This window comes from Panthera pardus, unplaced genomic scaffold (genome assembly GCF_024362965.1).
Source record: "Panthera pardus isolate Hobbes unplaced genomic scaffold, ASM2436296v1 HiC_scaffold_17, whole genome shotgun sequence".
Classification (NCBI taxonomy): Eukaryota; Metazoa; Chordata; class Mammalia; order Carnivora; family Felidae; genus Panthera; species Panthera pardus.
Genome location: NW_026526732.1, coordinates 97463537 through 97482691, shown reverse-complemented (window position 1 = coordinate 97482691; position 19155 = coordinate 97463537). Strand labels below are relative to the sequence as shown.

Here is a 19155-nt window from a genome sequence, read left to right as displayed (position 1 = left end):
ATTAGACGTGGCATGGGGTTCTCTCCACTTGCTTCTTCCCACTCATTCCGTATTCCCTCCCTGAGTTAAAAAGGAATTCATATGGAAGAGAAAACACAGAAATAGAGCTCCCCAAAGGATAGCAAGGGAAAAAAAAGGCAAATTAAACCGTGAGCACATTAGTATCTTTCAGGTTGTCAGTGAACATTATGGAGTTAGAAGAGTCTTGCCAGAAAGGTTGGGAGTGCATGGTACAGAGAGAGAATGGGACTCTGAAAAAGCTGTGCTTGGATATTCTGGTGCCTCCAATGCTTTTAGGGAACCAGCCAGAAATAAACTGACAGAACAATAAGTAAATGATGCGTCAACAGTCTTCATTTAAACAAACTTAACTGCAAAAAAGAGGCAGTGACATTTTACAACTTGGTACCACATCACTTCATCTACTTTCATTTCCTTCTATGGTCTTTACGCAGGAGACACGTGGGCAACACTTAGGGAAAATTCTTTTAAAATTCTTATAGGAGTTCACAGAGAATGCCCAAAACAATCACAACCATGAGATTTTATTATAAGCCTAAAATCACTGCATTTTTTCCAGACCACTACAACATTCTGAAAATTTCCCCAAAGTCAAAAAAATAAGCAAATCTCCCATGAAGTAGAAGAGATTGTCATTTGCCTCAATGAACTCACAGGGAGCTGTTCAGAGGAAATGAACCTGTACAAATTATGTGGGCATTTTTTATTTTTATTTATTTTTATTTGTTTATTTTAATATGAAATTTATTGCCAAATTGGTTTCCATACAACACCCAGTGCTCATCCCAACAGGTGTATATGGGCATTTTTTAAATAAATTTTTTTTTCTAAAAACAGAGTGAGCAAACATGAGTGGGCAGGAGGGGCAAAGGGAGAGAGAATATTAAGCAGGCTCCATGCTTAGTGCAGAGTCCAATGCCGGGCTTGATCCCACGACCCTGGAATCATGACCTGAGCTGAAATCAAGAGTCGGACGCTCAACCAACTGAGCCACCCAGGCACCCCATGTGTCCATTTTTTTTTAAAAATTAGTTTTTCTCATATTAGTTGTAAATGTGTAATGAAGTGTATGTAAGACATTTTGATATATTAGAGTTGCGATTTAATATGAATGTAATATTCAAAATTCATTTACATATGTATTCTATACATACATTTAAGGACAGAATTAATATGTGATTTGTATACGTATATAACTTAACTCTTTGGGGTGCCTGTGTGGCTCAGTAGGTTGAGCATCAGACTCCTGATTTTGGCTCAGGTCATGATCTCACAGATTGTGAACTGAGCCCTGTGATGGGCTCCATGTTGACAGTGCAGAGCCTGCTTGGGATTCTCTATCTGCCCCTCCCCTACTCGCTCTCTCTCAAAATAAACATTAAAAAAAACCTTAACTTTTCAAAATACTTTCATCCACGTAAGGATAATTAATCCTTACATTCCCCTAATCACAACTTTTTTGGCAAATGTGGAAAATGAGGGCCTGAGGAGGGCAGTGATCTGCCCAAGATCTGACAACTTTCATCTAGTTAAATTCCTAAGTTTCAAAGAATCTTGACAACCCACAAAAGAGTGAGGACCCCCAAATTATGAAACATATCACCCAAGGTGGCAGAATTCATTGCCATGTAAAATCATTCTTCTCGGAAGGCCTTGACTGCTCTTATTTTAGGGTCACCAACCCTACCTAGGATTCTCACAGACCCCTCCATAGAGGTATATACCTTAGTTGTTTTCTCTCTTCGGTTGTTTTGTCTAATGAGGCTATTTGAAACGAAACATAGTTTTATAGTAGTTAAAATAACATAAACTCTAATCTGGGGGAATCTCTAGTTTTAAAAAAAATTGGAACATAGCAGCATAGCCCTAAATATTTAAAACATATATGTTGCTTGAGGCCTCTTGAACTGTTCTCAGTTTTTGTTACACTAGATTCACCATAAGTGACAGGGTGGAAATGAAGGGTCAGGGAATGAGGAAGAATTGAAGAATGGGTTGTTTCTGCCTCAATTCTACCATTACCAGTAATGACATTTTGAATCATGAGAGTAATGAAATTTTCTCTGCTTACCTCTTACTACTGATGTGAGGATTAAATAATAGATTAGAAAGTGTTTTGAAAAGCATACAGGGCTTTTTACAGGTACTATACATCACTTTCATAAAAGGGTCCTGGACTTCATTTCAAGCAAAGTTATTTAGGGACATCACCCCAATTATTGTACCTCTAATCAAGTATGTGATCATTTGATACCTATGTGTGTGTCATTTTACAGAGAACTTTCTTTCAAATATATTTGGTTGATTTTCACTTGAATGAAATGATCTGATATATGAGCTAATTGGGCACATTTTACATGACCTAAATATCTTATCTCCATAAATCCTGCCATATAAAAAGCTGAAGCACACTTAAATAATAATCCTTAAAGTCTAATAAAGACACATACCTATTGAAAATGCCAGGTAACTTTTTTCATACCTAAGCCACACACCCCCCCACTGATAACTAAAAGGTTTATGTCTTACCCACCCAGTGTTCTTGTGCAGAAATAAATGTAGCATACATTTGGAAGGACCTTGCTCACAGTGTACACTTAATAAATATTCTTTTAAGGAAATACTTGTAAATGACATTGCCTCTCACTCTCACCTGAAGGGGTATTGTTGCATTTCTTGCCCAAATAATGTCTAGAAGCACAAGCCTACCATGAGCTCTAAAAGAAACTTGACATAAGTCTAATATAATCTCCTGTATTTCACTCTCCCAAGAGAGAAAAGACACTCTCATGTCTTCTCAGAAATGCGGAGTTGTTTATTATTTTATAGAAGTCTGTAAAAAGACGTGGTATTATCAAAATTGCATGTGTTAAGGGAGAGGTAAAGCAATGTTAGTGGGTGACAGTTTCAGTTAAAGAAGACTGTTAGACTAGAATCTGGGCCTTACGATACCTCTGCAGATGGCACGGAAAAGTCTGAGCACTCTGCTGGTTTACAAGGAGTTGACATTTTGCTGTTTGTCAACCATGGTTTACCATAATTGCGTGTTAAAGGATGGAGAATCTGTATGGAACAATGGCAAATCAAATGTAAAGGACAGCAGATAAAAAACAAACCACAGAAAGAGATATTCATAGCAAAGAGTAATGTTTCACAGTAAGAATGATAATGATTAAAAATAAGTAGAAAGACTGGATGGCAAATTATATACATCAAAAAAATAAAATAAAAAAATAAAGCTTTATTTAAAAAGAAAAACCAATCTGAAAGGTAACCAAAGCCCCTAAATAGACAGTCTCCATATGGGCCACAAGGCAAAAGCACATATGTAGATACATGTTTTTAAATCCTTCATGCGTCATATTGTGAGAAGGGATACAAATGGAGAAGGCAGGTCCTTCAAATGCTGGGGTCCCAAAACATTCAAAAGCATACTGGAAACAGTGACTGCATGGGAGAAAGACAACCTTTCCCAGCTGAGTCTTACCTTGGGTGTGCTGGTGGCAGGGACCTGTGGAGAGGCCGCCTGGCCAGCCTGACTGGACACAGACGTTGAGCGGTTGGGTGAAGCTCCTCGTGACGAAGGCCGCGATCTTCGGCCCCGGGGCCGGAAGGCTGCCATACCCTGACTGGCACCATCTGCTAAAATGAACTTCTCCCGAAGTTCCATGTTTGTCCTTCCTTTGGCTGGATTACGTGGCACACAACGAGGCACACAAGCAAAAGAGGAAGGGGGAAAAAAAAAGAGATGCTCAATCAATTTACGGGAAGAACAACCAGCTGGCACCACAGATTAAGTTGAGGATTTCAAGAACATCTTTTTGCCATGCCAACTCCATCTCAGCATAACAAAAAGTTAAATGCATTCCTTTACAATGCATTCCTTTTGGATACAAGTAAGTTTGGGAAAGAAAAAAAAAATAGTGTGTTTATTCTAACACTAGACACCAGCAAGAATAACCACTATTAAAGAAAGAGTCAGCATGAAAATGGAAAGCTCATGCTAAAATATTGTTAATCCACCAGCTACTGATGCCCACATGGTTTCATCGCCCTTTCTGCACACTGAGAAGACAAGCCAGTAAGGCGGGGACTGTGTCTTTTGCATGTACTACTGAGGTAAGGAGAATGCCAGTTTTTTAACACTGGAATTAATTAAACAATAGAATTACACAGAATGAGAGATGGCTTGTTAATCATGATGACAACATATAAACTCTCAGGTTCTTCACTTAAATGAGGCAACTAGTATTTTTATTTTATGCCTCCAAAAAGTCTGTTTAACCAACATGCAAATAACAAACACCAGACCCAAGGATAGGAGATAATCAGTGATGCAACACTCATACAAACACATATGCACACGGAGAACACTCCACAAGAACCCAATGAGCAACGTGTTAGCATGTGTTTGATCACTTACAGAACACCTACATGTGCAACACACCGGAAGTGTGTCAACGGTTCAGAATTTAAATTTGGAAGCACCAGCTCAGTTGGATATGAGTTAAGCCATACGCGATGGATGAAGCGTGTTATCTTAAAACAAATGATTAAAGCGAGAATGTAAAAGTAGGAAAGAGAAAAGGTAAGAGGGGAGAGGCAAAGAGAGGGGTTGCCAACCTATAGTAGGCTGAGTAGTAGTAATTGAAGAGTTTGATTCCGAACGTAACATTTTACTCCCATGATGATGAACTAGAAAAAATGACACAGGATACCAATCACATTAAAGAATACTGTTAGCAAGAGAAGAAACAAAGTACAGTAGTTGAATATGCAAAGGGTGCTCAGATCCGGCTTTTAGCACACATTTTAGAAGAAAAGTTGCATCAGGAAAAGAAGCACTCTGAGATTTGACTCCATAAGAAAAACCTATTTGGAAGACTTGGCCGCAGCCACGACAGCCTCTCTAAGCAACTCAGCAGGATGCTACACATTCTCATTTCTTTGTTTCATAAATGAAGGTACATTACTTTAGGCTGCATTTACTAAGAAAGGGAGTTTTTGTTATTTTGCCCCTTTTTGGGGTGTATCTGTGACTTGCAGAGAGCAGAGCTACCTGCAGGGTTGTATGCTGATCGAAGGTGCCCTTGGCAGAGCAGGGCTCACTCTGATACACCTGTGCATCCAGGTGCCAGCACTAAATTAACAAACAGGCCCCACCGGAAGAACCCCGGCCTCCCGCAGGGTAGCCTATCAGTATCAGCACAAACATTTGTGGTTGTTTGTTTAAGAGGAGTAAAATGAGCTCACAGGTTAAAGAATATCACAGAATTTTATTGTTTCCTTTTTTCAAAGAAAAATGGACCTACTAAGTAAAGGGGACCTAACTAGAGACTGCAATCAAATGACCATTTGTAAGGTAAATCAGTTAAGAATTCCAAAATCGACTATGGGATCTGAAAGATAAGGAAAATTAAAAGATAATCAAGGACTCTATGGCTGGTAGATATGGAGTGAGCTATATAGTAGCATATGTTTATATTTTTAATGTGCTAACCTACAGCTTCCAAGTAAGCGTCAAGTTAGCAGTTGATAATTAATTTTTAAATGTTTAGGTATTACTTTCCTTACCTTCCCCCAATTTAAAGGAAAAAAAACCTTTCACTTTTAAACTTTTACCATCCAGCATGTTCAGTCTTCTTCACCTCAGTTTCCTTTCATTTTACTTTGCTATTTAATGACAGATGAACTCTTTTCCCTAGTTGATGTAATTACTGATTTTGAAAATTGCATATGGGAGCATTTCATTAAAAAAATGAATACATCTACTCTAGTATTTCCTGTCTATCACTCTCATAATTATCCAGAAGAAGTAAGAAAAAAAAATGAGAAGAACATGGTTTACATGATTGCCGAAAGTTCTTTGGGAACTTTAGGCTGACAGAGACCAATGTGAAATGTTCATTACCGTAATAAATAACCAAAATTAGACCCAGCATGTTTTTGATGCTAGTAAGTAATACAAAATTGGTATACTTTCATGGTATTATTATCATAACATAGCATCTCCTTACCCCTGCAAGGATCATTTTTCACCAAGAACTCATCAAGCGCCATCCATCCACCTCCAACACGAACCATTACGGTACTTCGTAGGATTCGAACGAGCCTCAGTTGCTGGGAGTCCCCAAACTGTGAAGATGAAAGATAGAACCTCTAATTGTCAACAGTAAGGCTAAACACCTAAGGATGATATGCAATCTGCAGTAGCTTAAGCAACCAACTTAAATTTCTTGCTTAGTTCACAGCGATTAGTAAAATCTCATAAAAAGGGGTTTGAAATGATCTGCGTTAGACTGCTGCATGCTGATTTAGCCCAAAGGAAACAGTTTGAAAAAAGCTACCAAGGTTATCAAGTGTAATATTGAAGCTTTGTTCCAGAAATGAATTTTCTTTATGATAGAAACATTAGTAAGGCAGTAATTGAAAGATGTTTCTAGAAATTAAACACAGACATCAAAATAAGCACTGGCCCACCTGCCAGGGCTTATACAAAATAAGATTCTAAAGAAAGTTTAGTAAACTCTGATTCTTCTTCATTAAAACTTTATCTTATACTAAAACTATTTTCCACTGAAATCTGCAGGAATAATCTCCATAAGCTCATTCGGTTTTCCCTAAGAGCAGTTTTGACTTTAGAAAGATAAAGCAGTAAATGAACATGACCAGCAAAAATTTCACAGTCAACTAAAATTTCTGGATCACTAATGATCTGGTAAACCAATCTGTCAAAGGCTGGATTAGTGTGCCATTTTGGATTCCTGTAATATTAGAACAGCCAGTGACACATTATTAGTGATACAGCTTTCGAATCTAAAAGGCTTTGTCTTAAAGCTGTTTGTACCATAATTACTGACACTAATACGCAATTGTGTTCTTACCCTTTCAATGGATTTCCAATCACTTGGATATGCTACAAATTCTGCAAGTCTGGAATAACCGTCTAGAGTACAGATAGTTTTTGATCCTAAGATTTGTTTTGAAAGCCCATGAGAAATAATTTTATACTTTGAAATCATTTCTAATAGGCTCATGTTCAGCTTGTAAAAATCACCATACTGATTTTCATGGTTGCCAACTCAACAGATACCATAGCAAAATGAACAGTCAAGTAAACATAGTTTCTTTTTAAAGGCAGGTAAGATGCAATTGTGACTTTGACTATTTGTCTGGACTCATGATGGGTAAACAGAAAACTTCACTTTAAGTAGAAACAATCTGCTGCTTTTCAATATGCTTTAACATTGAGTTTCAGGAATAGAACCTAAAACAAAGCCAACCCATGACCCTGAAACTCAAAAGGACCTGGAAAGCATGTAAAATGCACCAGCAGGAACTCATGCGTTTTACATCAACCCTTTTTATATTGCTATTTCTAAAGTAGTCCATTTTCAAGCCTTGAGATTTAAACTCTCTTATAATTGAACCGGTTCCTGAAATGTAAATTAAAATTTTGAAATTAAAATATGTATTTATTTTGTTAGAAAAAAATTTGGTGCTGCTAATAAGCAAAGGAAAAGGAAGGGATTTAAAGAAAATTACCCTTAAGAAACCAGATAATTATGTTCAAAACAAAAGGAGAATTACTATTTTATAGAGATATTTCAAGTCTAATAAATATAAATTTTTATTTTGAGAATGTATTTTCTAGACAATAACATTGCCTTCAGAATTTCTCTAATTTTCCTAACAGCCAAATCGTGATGTAAGAAAAAAATAGATTAATGTTGCTCTTTGTGTTTTCAGTAAATAAAACCATTTAAAGTGAGCATTTTTCTCATCCTTTCCACAAATAAAAAATACTACCCCAATTGTTAACTCAGAAAATAATAATAAGTGAATTGGACAGTAACTTTTTATATATTATACTTAATGCCAAGTTTTAAAGACATCAATTTGAAGGACCTGAAAATTTCTGTTTGAAAAAATTATGTGCTTGCAATAAATGGGAGTAAGAGGGAATTTGAAACTTAAGCTACAATATGGCTTAACAACTAAGAGGCAGAGGAATATCTAACATGATATGGTCAGGTATTACAAATAGTACGCTTCTTTCCAAAAGCATACAGGGAAGAACTCTTCTCCTTTGTTTAAATCAAAACACAATTTCTCTTATCTTTAGTTCTAAAACTTGTGATCATGACACAGTGCCACTGGACAGTTTATACTGACTTCAATGTGAAGTCAAAATGGGATAAAGCGTGGTTTAGGATTTCATATGGGAGATACATGTCCTCAAAATGAATGATACCAGTTAAAACCTCCAGAGTTAAAATTTCTACTTGGAAAATGCAAAGGCCTAAAATTGATGATTTAGGACAAATAGGACAATAGCTGCTTTGGAGAGAACACATTACTTGTGGCTGAGTGCCAGGGAGACTTCTCACTTCTCTGTCTTCCCACGTCATTGCCTGATGCTGGTCCTTCTCTAGCTACTGTAGACCATGTGACCTCAATGGTTAAATACAGTGTAGAGATGTGTGCAGAATCAAATTTGTGTTCCAATGAGTATTTGCATAAAATACATATAACATATTATTATAAACTGGAATTAAAAATTGCATTTGCAACACTGTGACCAGTCAAGCTACAATTTATTATCTGGTTTGCTTAAAAGTAATCTCCTCATTTAAGACACACTGCAAAAAGGAATCCTGGATCAAGGATCCTTACAGCATTTACAGAAACACCACGCCAACCAACAATGTAGTAGCTAGGGCAACAGCATGGGAAAGATTGGCCATGGCAAGCTTTAATGGCTATGAATTAAAGTTTAAAAAAAAAATCATTGGGAACTTGAGAATACATTCCACTGGTTTATACCTGATTTCCCAGGAAGAACTGATAAAAAAAAATGAAAAATGGAAGAAAGACACAATTAGTTCAATAGGAAACTTTCTATATGACTCTAGAACACACACACACATACACACACACACACAATCTTTCACACTCGGGGCTCCTGGATACAGTACCTAGTTTAGAAATGTGCAGGTACCCATGTGTTCAGACTTCAAACCAAATAGGCAGAAAATTTCCTATACAAGTTTTTTTGAAAAGCTTTGGGTTTCAAATTTAGGTTAGAAATTCAAATATGTAGATGAATATTTTCCAATGTGGAAATATACAAATTTAAATTAAAAAAAAATTGTAAGTAACAAACTGTATTAGGGAAACTCAGCACATTTCCTGTCTAGCTACTACATATAAGAGATATCCCAAAACAGAGAAAAAAAAGAGAGAGGAGTGACAAAGTCACATTAGTCTTCAAATAATTGTTCTGAAGAAGGTGGACTGAGCTTTTGAGACTTCGAATGAAAGGAAAAATAACTGTACAAGTGGAAAACATTGCCTCTTTTTTCACTTTTCTAAAAATGAGTCAACATTTTTAACTTTATGGTTCTGGCTTGGAATAGCTTTGTTACTAGAAATATGAAAACTTACCTGTAGTCATAATAAAATATATTATAAGTCACACGAACCAACTTGAGTATGTGAGATGTGTTTTCCTCCTTAAAAGTAACATACATGTCAAAGATATGTCCTAATTTACAAAATGCAGGCTATGTTTATAGAATGTAAAATGACAAAAGTTGGAATTTTACAGACCACTATATTGTGATGTGAGGTAAAAGTAATTAGCATTCCTGGAAAGCAATGCAGATCAAATTGCATACAAATTTCAATTTTTCTCCTTCAAGAGAACTAAACCGTTATTTTGCAGACTTACCCTGTATTTGTTATCTCCGATTTGTTCAACTTGAAACCGTTTTGCACATTTACACTTAGCTACTTGTCTTGTCACCTGCCAAAAAAAACAACGAAATGTCCACTTTAATGTTATTACACACTGCGGAATCCTTAAAACCTTGACAGGACAACTCAAAATGAAATAAATAAAACGGCTGCATGGGTTGTGCAGGACATCCTGGCAGCACAAGATGTTGTTGCAGGTGGCGGAAAGATAATGATACCTCATCCTCGATTTTGTCGGCGTCAGTGACAGGTTTATATGCGTCTTTATTCGGATGAAGGGCCGCTACAAACTCATAGTAGTCAATGTATCCATCGCCGTCTCGGTCAAAGATGTCTGCAACTGCGCTCATCTCCAGGCGGCTGGTTGGAAACTCTAAAATTTTCAGATAATAGTAAGTAGCATTACTGAGGTATAACTGACAAATAAAATTGTAAGAAAATGAAAAGTGTATATTGTGATGATTTGATACACGTACACACTGTGAAAGGATTCCTCCCATCAAGTTAGTTAACACATCCATCACCTCACATATTTATCTTTTTGTTTTGTTTTGTTTTCTGAAAACTTAAGTTCTACTCACTTAGAAAATTTCAATCACACAATACAATATTATCAACTATAGTCACCACATTATACTTTAGAACCTCAGACCTTACTCACCATACGGTGAAAGATTGTACTCTTGTACCAGACTCTCCCTATTTCCCCTCACCCCCACCCCCAGACCCTGGCAACCACTTTTCCACTCTGAGTTTAACTCTGTATTTAGATTCCACGTATGAATGATAATTAGGATACTCTCAGAATAAGCCATACTACATTCCCAATGAAAGTTTTTAAAAACCTAGCTATTTACAGTAACATTTGACAAAAAGATTTAAGCCTTAAAAAAAAAAAAAAAAAAAAAAAAAAGGAAGAGGTATAACATGTTAATTCTGCCTCAAGACATTCTTGATTGTATTATTTTGATCTTAATGCTGCCAGTTAAATTATCAGGGTCATCAAATATATTAAAATCCTTTTAAGAAGCTGATTGACATTGAAACAAACGAAACCAGTGTATAAGACCTACATTTATCTTTAATGACTACACCAGGGTGAATCACTTGAAACTGTTATTTTTCTAGTTCAAAAACTGTTTCATATTAGTAAGTTTCATACGGTTCAACTACCACTTTACTTAAGGAATATATGGATTTTATACATATGAATATACACATTCATATGATTGTATTAAATTTCCTTTAAGAATTACTTCCAGTAACATCTTCCAGAGAAGGCATATCCATATGACTAAACTACCAATAAGGTGACAAATACTTTAAGAATTTTTAAAGAGTTCTAATTTCCTACTAATGACAATGATCAGAATGTCAATTAGAACAAAAAAAGGGAAGAGACTGACTTGCGTTTATTGATTTCCCATTATATGTCAGGCCAAACAATCTAAGAATCAAATATTATTAAGTTTATTATCCTAATGAGGACACAGCTGCAGTGGAACAAGGAATATACTAATTGTGGTTACACAATTACAAGTGTGCCTGAATCCAAACCCATGAATTTTACCAAGGGCACTTTTCACTGAGGGCTGTGACTTCACAGCCAAGTTTAAAGGCGATGCTTTATTGGTAACACAAGTTTAAACGGTGCTTATTTTCTTTAAAAATTACATCATTTACAGTCACCCCTGTTGGGACTTACTTGAGGAAAGAATTCCATCAATAAATTCTTGTCGGGTTATTTTCCCATCCTGATCTTTATCAATTCTCCTGAAGAAGTCCATCACTCGAGATTTCTTATGATTCATCCATCTCATGTATTTTTTGCGCCAGATATCAAAATCAAAGTTAGCAAATTCCCTCAGCTGGAAAGGACAAAATGTATTTTGGTTAATTCAGTGCTCAAATTCTATCTTACACTTTATGAATAAAGTTATTTTTAATGATCTTCTAGATAAAGCACCTATCTTTCCCACTTCAAACAAAGGTATGATCTTGCACAGAGAACTCAGAAACATTTTTCCTGTAATTTCACTAGTGTCACTGGCTTTTCTTTACAAATAAAAGTTCGTCAAAAAGTCAAACTGAAAGGGGCGCCTGGGTGGCGCAGTCGGTTAAGCGTCCGACTTCAGCCAGGTCACGATCTCGCGGTCTGTGAGTTCGAGCCCCGCGTCAGGCTCTGGGCTGATGGCTCGGAGCCTGGAGCCTGTTTCTGATTCTGTGTCTCCCTCTCTCTCTGCCCCTCCCCCGTTCATGCTCTGTCTCTCTCTGTCCCAAAAATAAATAAAAAACGTTGAAAAAAAAAAATTTTAAAGTTAAAAAAAAAAAAAAAAGTCAAACTGAAAAAAAAATTTTTTTAAGTTTTTATTTATTTATTTTGAGAGAGAGAAAGAGACAGAGACAGAGAGAACACAAGCTGGGGAGGGGCAGAGAAAGGGGGAGAGAGAGAGAGAATCCCAAGCAGACTCTGTGCTGTCAGTGCAGAGCCCAATGTGGGGCTTGAACTCACGAATTGTGAGATCAAGACCTGGGCCAAGATCAAGAGCTGGATGCTCAACCAACTGAGCCCCCCAGGCACCCTCAAACTGAAAATTTCTGATCATGCCAATGTGATCATGCCCCAAAGTAATAACACCTCTAGAAAGTTCTCTGCCCACTGAGCACCAGGCCCAGCGTGGTAGCACTTACCTCTGTTCTCTCTCTGCTATTTGTCATTCTACCTCCTTTAGGCTTCTAAAAATTTCCCAGTTTCAGAATCTGAAACTCTAAATCTCAGATCACAGAATATAAATAACGAAAATATCTGAACTATAAACGGTTACATTTTCCAGGTAATACCAAGCAAACATATGTCAAGCTGGATCTTTTCTTTTTAATTTTTTTAAAAATTTTATCTGAGAGAGAGAGAGAAAGAGAGAGTGTGCAAGCAGGGGAGGGGCAGAGGAAAGGGAGAGAGAGAATCCCAAGCAGGCTCCATGCCACCAGCACAGAGCCCAACATGGCGCTTGAACTCATGAACCATGAGATTATGACCTGAGCCAAAATCAAGAGTCGAATGCTCAACTGACTGAGCCACCCAGGCGCCCCAAGCTGGATCTGATTCCTTTTCTTAAGGAGTCAGCTTCTGCTTATGTTTAAACGTTATAGTTTGACCCTTGAACAACATGGGTTTGAATTGTGTGGATCCACTTACATGCAGGTTTTTTACAAAATAAAAAAAGACGTATTTTCTCTTCCTTGTGATTTTTTTCTTGTGATTTTCTCAATAACATTTCCCCTCTTCTAGCGTATTTGATTGTAAGAACACAGTATATAACAAATATACAAAATTTGTGTTAATTGATTGTTATCAGTAAGGATACTGGTCAACTGTAGGCTATTAAGCAGTTAAGTTTTGGGGGAGTCAAACGTTATACATAGATTTTTGACTATGCGGTGTGTGGAAGGGTGTTGGTGCCTCTAACGCTCATGTTGTTCAAGGGTCAATTGTAATTTTTTATTGTACTGATTCCCTAAACCCATATCCCATATATCAGGGGTGCAGAATGTATGAGTTTTCTAACCTCTTCCAGTCTGTCCAAGGCATCATTAAGCTTCCTCCTTCTTTCCAGTGCGAGGAGCCAAACTTGCTGCCATTTGCTCACCAACAAGTTGACCCTGGGATTCTTGGTTTCGATTTGTGTCTGTGATCCAGAGGGATATAAGCTTGATGCTGGGAAGCGCTTTCCTGTTAAAATACAACTTTAGTTAGGAGGGCAGTTTCCAGGGTTCTGAAATATGTTAAGGCCAGGCCTTTATCGTTCCCAGCTAAGACTGAATCACCTTAATTATTTAGAAATATCCTATTTAGATGATGCATAATGTTCAAGTCCAAATCTGTTTTACTTACCAAGGATCTTATGTATAAATTAAAGAAACATATCTTGACAAGGGCATTTAAACACTGGAATGATCTCTTATAAAATTATGTTTAAAAGCATTTTCCAGCTTAAAATCCATGCCATTTCAATGACAATGAATTACCTTGTGATCTTCTCTCTTGTTAAGGGATGATAAAAGAGATCTCCCAGGACAGTGAGACTTATCTTAGAATAAGCTACACAAACTCAGCTGCCCTTCTTAGAAAAAAAGGCTGAAAGGAGGGCAGGTGAGGGCAGGAGACACTGGCCATTCATTAGAGTCAGAGCAAGATACTTTACAAATTCCAATCAAATATCTAAGTGTGTGTAAAATCCCAGCGTTCATCCAAATCCATTTCCGCTGAGACTGCATGTTTCCCGTGCATAGTCTCATACCCCAATTTCCTGCCTTACTAAAGTTTTCTCCCTCTTTTCTGGCTATTTTTCACAAGTTTTTATAATGTCACAGAACAATTGTCTCAATGCATTTTCCTCATCTACCTGATTAAATGTGGCCTAGAAAAACCACTGGCCTAAAGTCATACAGGAAGTGAATGTCCAAGCTGGGAAATGCCCAGAGTTCCTAACTCCTATTGGAGTTATCAATAGCTAATATTTATTGAGCATTTAACTACATGCCAAAAAGTATGCTAACCACCTCACACACATCAGCTCATTTAATTGTTACCAGAATCCAATGAAGTTATAATTATTCCCTTATACAGATGAGTAAATTGAGGCTCAGACAGAGTTTAAGTAACTTGTCTAAGGTTATATCTCCCTAGTTGGTAAGTAGTGAGAAGAGCCAAGGAGTCTGTCTCCAGAGTTCTTAATCGCCTTGTTACCTTGCCCCCTTGTGCAATACAGTAACTAAAAGATCTGAAACCATTTTTTTAATTAAAGCACTATTCAGAAATACATCAACTATACCACTATTCAGAGATAAATTTTGCTTATTTTAAATCTTCTCCAAACCAGCTATTATTGTTTTAAGTGTCACTTTTGACACTCTTTTGTGGAGTCAAGATAGTCTGAGAAGTAAATAGAACCTGAAGTCATATGAACATGGGCAAAATCTACTGGACTGCTGGTCACCAATGAATAGTTAGGTCATGAACTTTACCCAGGTCATGGCTATTTCTGTTATATTCCATCTTAGGGCTAGTTATATAATGAAAGCAAATGGAGATGATGATTTCTGTTCTTGTTGCAAAATTTTTCCAGTTTCTTCTAACTAATCTAAAAGATACCCTTCAAGCAAATAAATTTACACACAGGGGCCTGGATATATCTTTTTCTTTATTTTTAAATAAGTTGCTACAATATTTGAGCCCATGTATTCTTTCAAGGAAACCTTTTATGATAGAGAGCTCACAGAATCACCAATTGTTCTAAAATTTCAAATGACAATTCAAAACTAACTTCCTTGCTTAACCATATTCATTTTAAAGAAATTAGGGGGCGCCTGTATGGCTCAGCAGGATGGGTGTCCAACTCTTGCTTTCAGCTCAGGTCATGATCCCAGGGTTGTGGGATCGAGCCCCATGTCAGGCTCTGTGTTGAGTGTGGATCCTGCTTAGGATACTTTCTCTCTCCCTCTGCCCCTCTCCCTTCTCACATTCTCTCTCTCTAAAAAGAAAAAATAATAAATAATAATAATTAAAGAAATTAGCCACTGCTTACTTCCTGCTCGTCCCTTATCCAGGACTGGAATATGGGACTGTAATGAGGCAGGATCAGCTGCCCTCCTCTTGTAGGTCTTGGTAACTTTATCCACATCAGGTTGTTTTCTGGTCATTTCCTCCATGAAGGTCTGAAATGTCAATGTCAATTAAATACAAGTATACCAGAGAAAACTATCTTTAGAAGTGAACTAAAAACAAAAGGATAAAAGGACCATGCTATTATTTCTGGAAAAAGGAATAAACATGTTGCATCTTTGGGGGAAAAAATGTAAGCCCACATAACAAAGCACTTACTCATATGTAAAGAATATAAAATGTGATACCTGTTAAGTAATTACAGCATTGTAACAGTAATTTGTTTTAGTTTGAAGACCACACATAATCTGCCTGGGTATCAGCCCAAGCTCTTTCTGAAGAATCTTAAAGTGAGCATTTATCTGCAAAGCAACTAGTTAACTGGGTTGGTGCTTAGAACTTCTTTGTAGCACATTTCACTTACATATTTGAAATATTTAAGATGGCTCTGATGTACAGTGATGTAAAGCATCCACATTAAATGTGGATATATTTTAAATAGTCCTGTTAACATATATGCTATGCCAAGGCAGATAAAAGTTATTCAGGTTAAAGTTTCCATTTAACAGGTTTGACTATCTTGCCATTTCTTATCTCATCTCCTTAGGCTTACTGACGTACATATCCCAATATCTGGAATATGTGGCAAAGGCACAGACTGCGGTGAAAAGGGGTGAAAAAAAGAGGAGGGGGATAAAAGTGAAAAGTGGAGTAACACATTTCTGGAGTGTCTGTCACACGGAAGAGCTCTCATCACAGAGAACATGGCGTGAGGCACTTCAGGGCCATTTTGGACATGGATGGCTCATACCTTCATTAAGATATAATAGCGATGTTAACTCTTAGCCAACTAAGCTGACCTTTAATAATGTATATTAAACAGACTAACAAGCAAACAAATAAGTCAGCGTTAATGTGACGCCCATCATTTCAAAGTTTAAAACAGATTAGGATAGAGCAGTAGCCTTTTTTTTTTTCTTAACAAGACGATGCATTCCCTTGTAGACAGGATATATTTGAAATACTGGCGTATTGGTGGACATCATGGGAGATGCTCAGCACCAGACAGTGGAATACACAAGCAGGGAGCAATAAAGAAGGGAGATCGCCGAAAGAGAGAACAGGATGGGACAGAGCTGAAAATAAAGGTAAGGAATTAGAAACCCAGGAGGAACGACTTGAGGACATGAAGGTAACAAGCACAAAGCAATCTTTTGAGCAGTATGGTGGTGAAATAAAGAACCAGGGGTTAGGATGATATTTATTTTACCTGGTGCTCTGCAATGAGGGCTTTCACCTCTTCGATTTCCTGGGGGATGACTTCCTTGTCCTTATCACTCAACGTGGTTTCAGCCCATTGCAGCCAAGCCAGCAAAGCTTCCAACAATTCCTGTTTAGCAATGAGCCCAGCCAGAGCACTTGCTAATCTCTGTTGATGCTGCTTCGCCCAGGCCAACACCTGTTGGGAAAAAAAAAATTTCCCTGAATTTCTTTCATATTAATTATTTAATTGATATAAAAACCACAAAATTTAAATGTAAATTGGGATCATCCTGGGCCGGACTCATAATACTTCCAGTCTTTCTATATCCCATCCGTGGTACCAAAAGCCAGCTTGCAGAGATGGATGTCATACACATCCCAGGTTTCCTCTTGTTTTCTAATTTAAGTTCAAATATGCACTTGCTGGGGGCACCTGGGTGGGTCAGTTGGTTAAGTGTCCAACTTGGGCTGAGGTCATGATCTTGTAGTTCATGAGTTCGAGTCCTGCATCAGGCTCACTGCTGTCAGCACAGAGACCACTATGGATCCTCAGGGCCCCCTCTCCATCTGCCCCTCCCCTGCTCATGCTCTCTCTCTCCCAAAAAGAAACATTGGGGCACCTGGGTGGCTCAGTCGGTTGAGTGTCTGACTTTAGCTCAGGTCATGGTCTTGCAGTTTGTGAGTTCGAGCCGCACATTGGGCTCTGTGCTAATAAACAACTGAGAGCCTGGAGCCTACTTCAGATTCTGTGTCTCCCCCTCTCTCTCTCTCTCCCCTTCCCCTGCTCATGCTCTGCCTCTCTCTGTCTCTCAAAAATAAATAAATGTTAAAATAAATAAATAAACAAACATTAAAAAATTCAAACATGCATTCTCTGAAGGATCAGGTATGCTTATTCCATGTAGCACTGAGAAGAAATAAAAATAGCTAAAATCTTAAGATACAGAATTCAGTTCATGCATGCACTTCATTCCACAAGCATACGCTTGTCTGAAATACAATTCAAGTGCTGGCTTATCCAACAGAGACAGAGTGTAAGTGGGACAGAAAGTAATACAGTGAACCAAATATTTGCCTTTCCATGTTGCAGGGGCATAGCTGCAAAACTATTTCAACTTTTAAAAATAAAAGTGGACTTCAGAGACAGGTAATACACACTGGAAGGTATTTTAAAGAGCATTTTTCTTTGCAGAGGCCTCATGTTCCCACGGTCATAAATGTATCGCAGTTGCCCAAGTTTCCACACCCTCATTCTCAAAGCTGTTGCTGCTCTAATGATGACCTCAGACACACTGACCTCCTCAAACCTGGCCCGGATGATGGTTATCCAGTGCTTAATGGTGGTGATGGAGTCAGGATGGCACATAGCCAAAACAGCATCTCCCATGCTGGTAGCTTTATTCAGTGCGGCTCTTTTTTCTTCCAGTTTCTTCATGAATTCCTACAGCAGAAAGAAAGACTTCGATTAGCTGTTGGCACTGGCTGAAAACAAAACTCCAGGGATGTGTATGTGACTGTCATAGTTAAATAAAGAAGAACTTCAATTGGTTTATTCACAGCTGGAAGAAATTCACTCATTGGGGCATTAAGAGAGAAGGGACAAAAATGGGAAATGAAGTACTTTCTAACAAGTATTTCAAAGTTCAAGGATAGGGTGACATCTCCTGCTTTACAAAGTATGTTACACAAAAAATACATTCTTCTAGATCTGGATATATTATATTAATGGAGAACAGGACCAAGAGAGACAGTAATAGCACAGACAGAAATAATACTGATTGCAAAAAAATATGTTCTAACAAAGAAGACAAGAAGGTTGTATATTTAAAATAGCATGAACTGTGCCAGGAATTATAGGGATATGTACCAAAAAAGTGCCATGGAAGAGAGAAGGCTCAACAAGAAATGATAACTATTTGGGGTGAGGGGGCCCAAATGTCTAGCAGGAAGGAGTCAGGGAGAGGCTAGAGGTGCTGGGGGCCTGATCACCAGACAGCCTGTGTGAGAAGAGTCCCTTTCAGAGGCTAGTAACAGCTATTCTCTGCCCTGGAGGGGTGAATAAACCTTAAAAGGCTTCGAGAAGCTTTCGAATTACCTTTTGGCAAATGTCTTACACATATACCTGTACTTTACACCATCTGAACTGTAATTCATAGATACATGGGTCACAGAACTCTGAAAGTGTGGTTACAAATGAGCACCTCTGCCTTAAAAAAGGTCACATGCTTCCAAAACCCCATAATGAATGTCAAGCATCTACTAGCACCCAATCCCTCAGTCAGGCTGACAAGGGGCTACAGACACAGTTGACGATCAATACTACTCATGCCATGCGATCAAGGTGATGATTTGAAAATGTGTTTCCTACAGTGTCTTGTTTTCCAGGTCTGTGAAGCTGTCACATAGCTCCTACTCTGGTATTTTGCTAAACCTGTTCATATAGATATCCA

The 19155-nt window shown here is 37.8% G+C and overlaps 1 protein-coding gene across 29 annotated transcripts in view; it reads right to left on the bottom strand.

The window, feature by feature from the left end:
* The window catches only part of DST (dystonin), a 491438-nt gene that overhangs the window by 2349 nt on the left and 469934 nt on the right, over positions 1-19155 (bottom strand). For 13 of the 29 annotated variants that reach the window (XM_019457466.2, XM_019457477.2, XM_053904782.1 and 10 more), the window contains 12 exons: positions 18003-18146; positions 16713-16901; positions 15366-15495; positions 13347-13510; positions 11486-11648; positions 9999-10153; positions 9755-9829; positions 8848-8865; positions 6039-6156; positions 4645-4716; positions 3509-3708; positions 2974-3084 (listed from right to left, as the gene is read on the bottom strand). In XM_019457466.2, coding sequence (XP_019313011.2) covers positions 2974-3084; positions 3509-3708; positions 4645-4716; positions 6039-6156; positions 8848-8865; positions 9755-9829; positions 9999-10153; positions 11486-11648; positions 13347-13510; positions 15366-15495; positions 16713-16901; positions 18003-18146 — 1539 coding nt within the window. The remainder of the gene's footprint in view (positions 1-2973; positions 3085-3508; positions 3709-4644; positions 4717-6038; positions 6157-8847; positions 8866-9754; positions 9830-9998; positions 10154-11485; positions 11649-13346; positions 13511-15365; positions 15496-16712; positions 16902-18002; positions 18147-19155) is intronic. The other 16 variants (XM_019457470.2, XM_053904783.1, XM_019457487.2 and 13 more) reach the window with 4 other exon arrangements.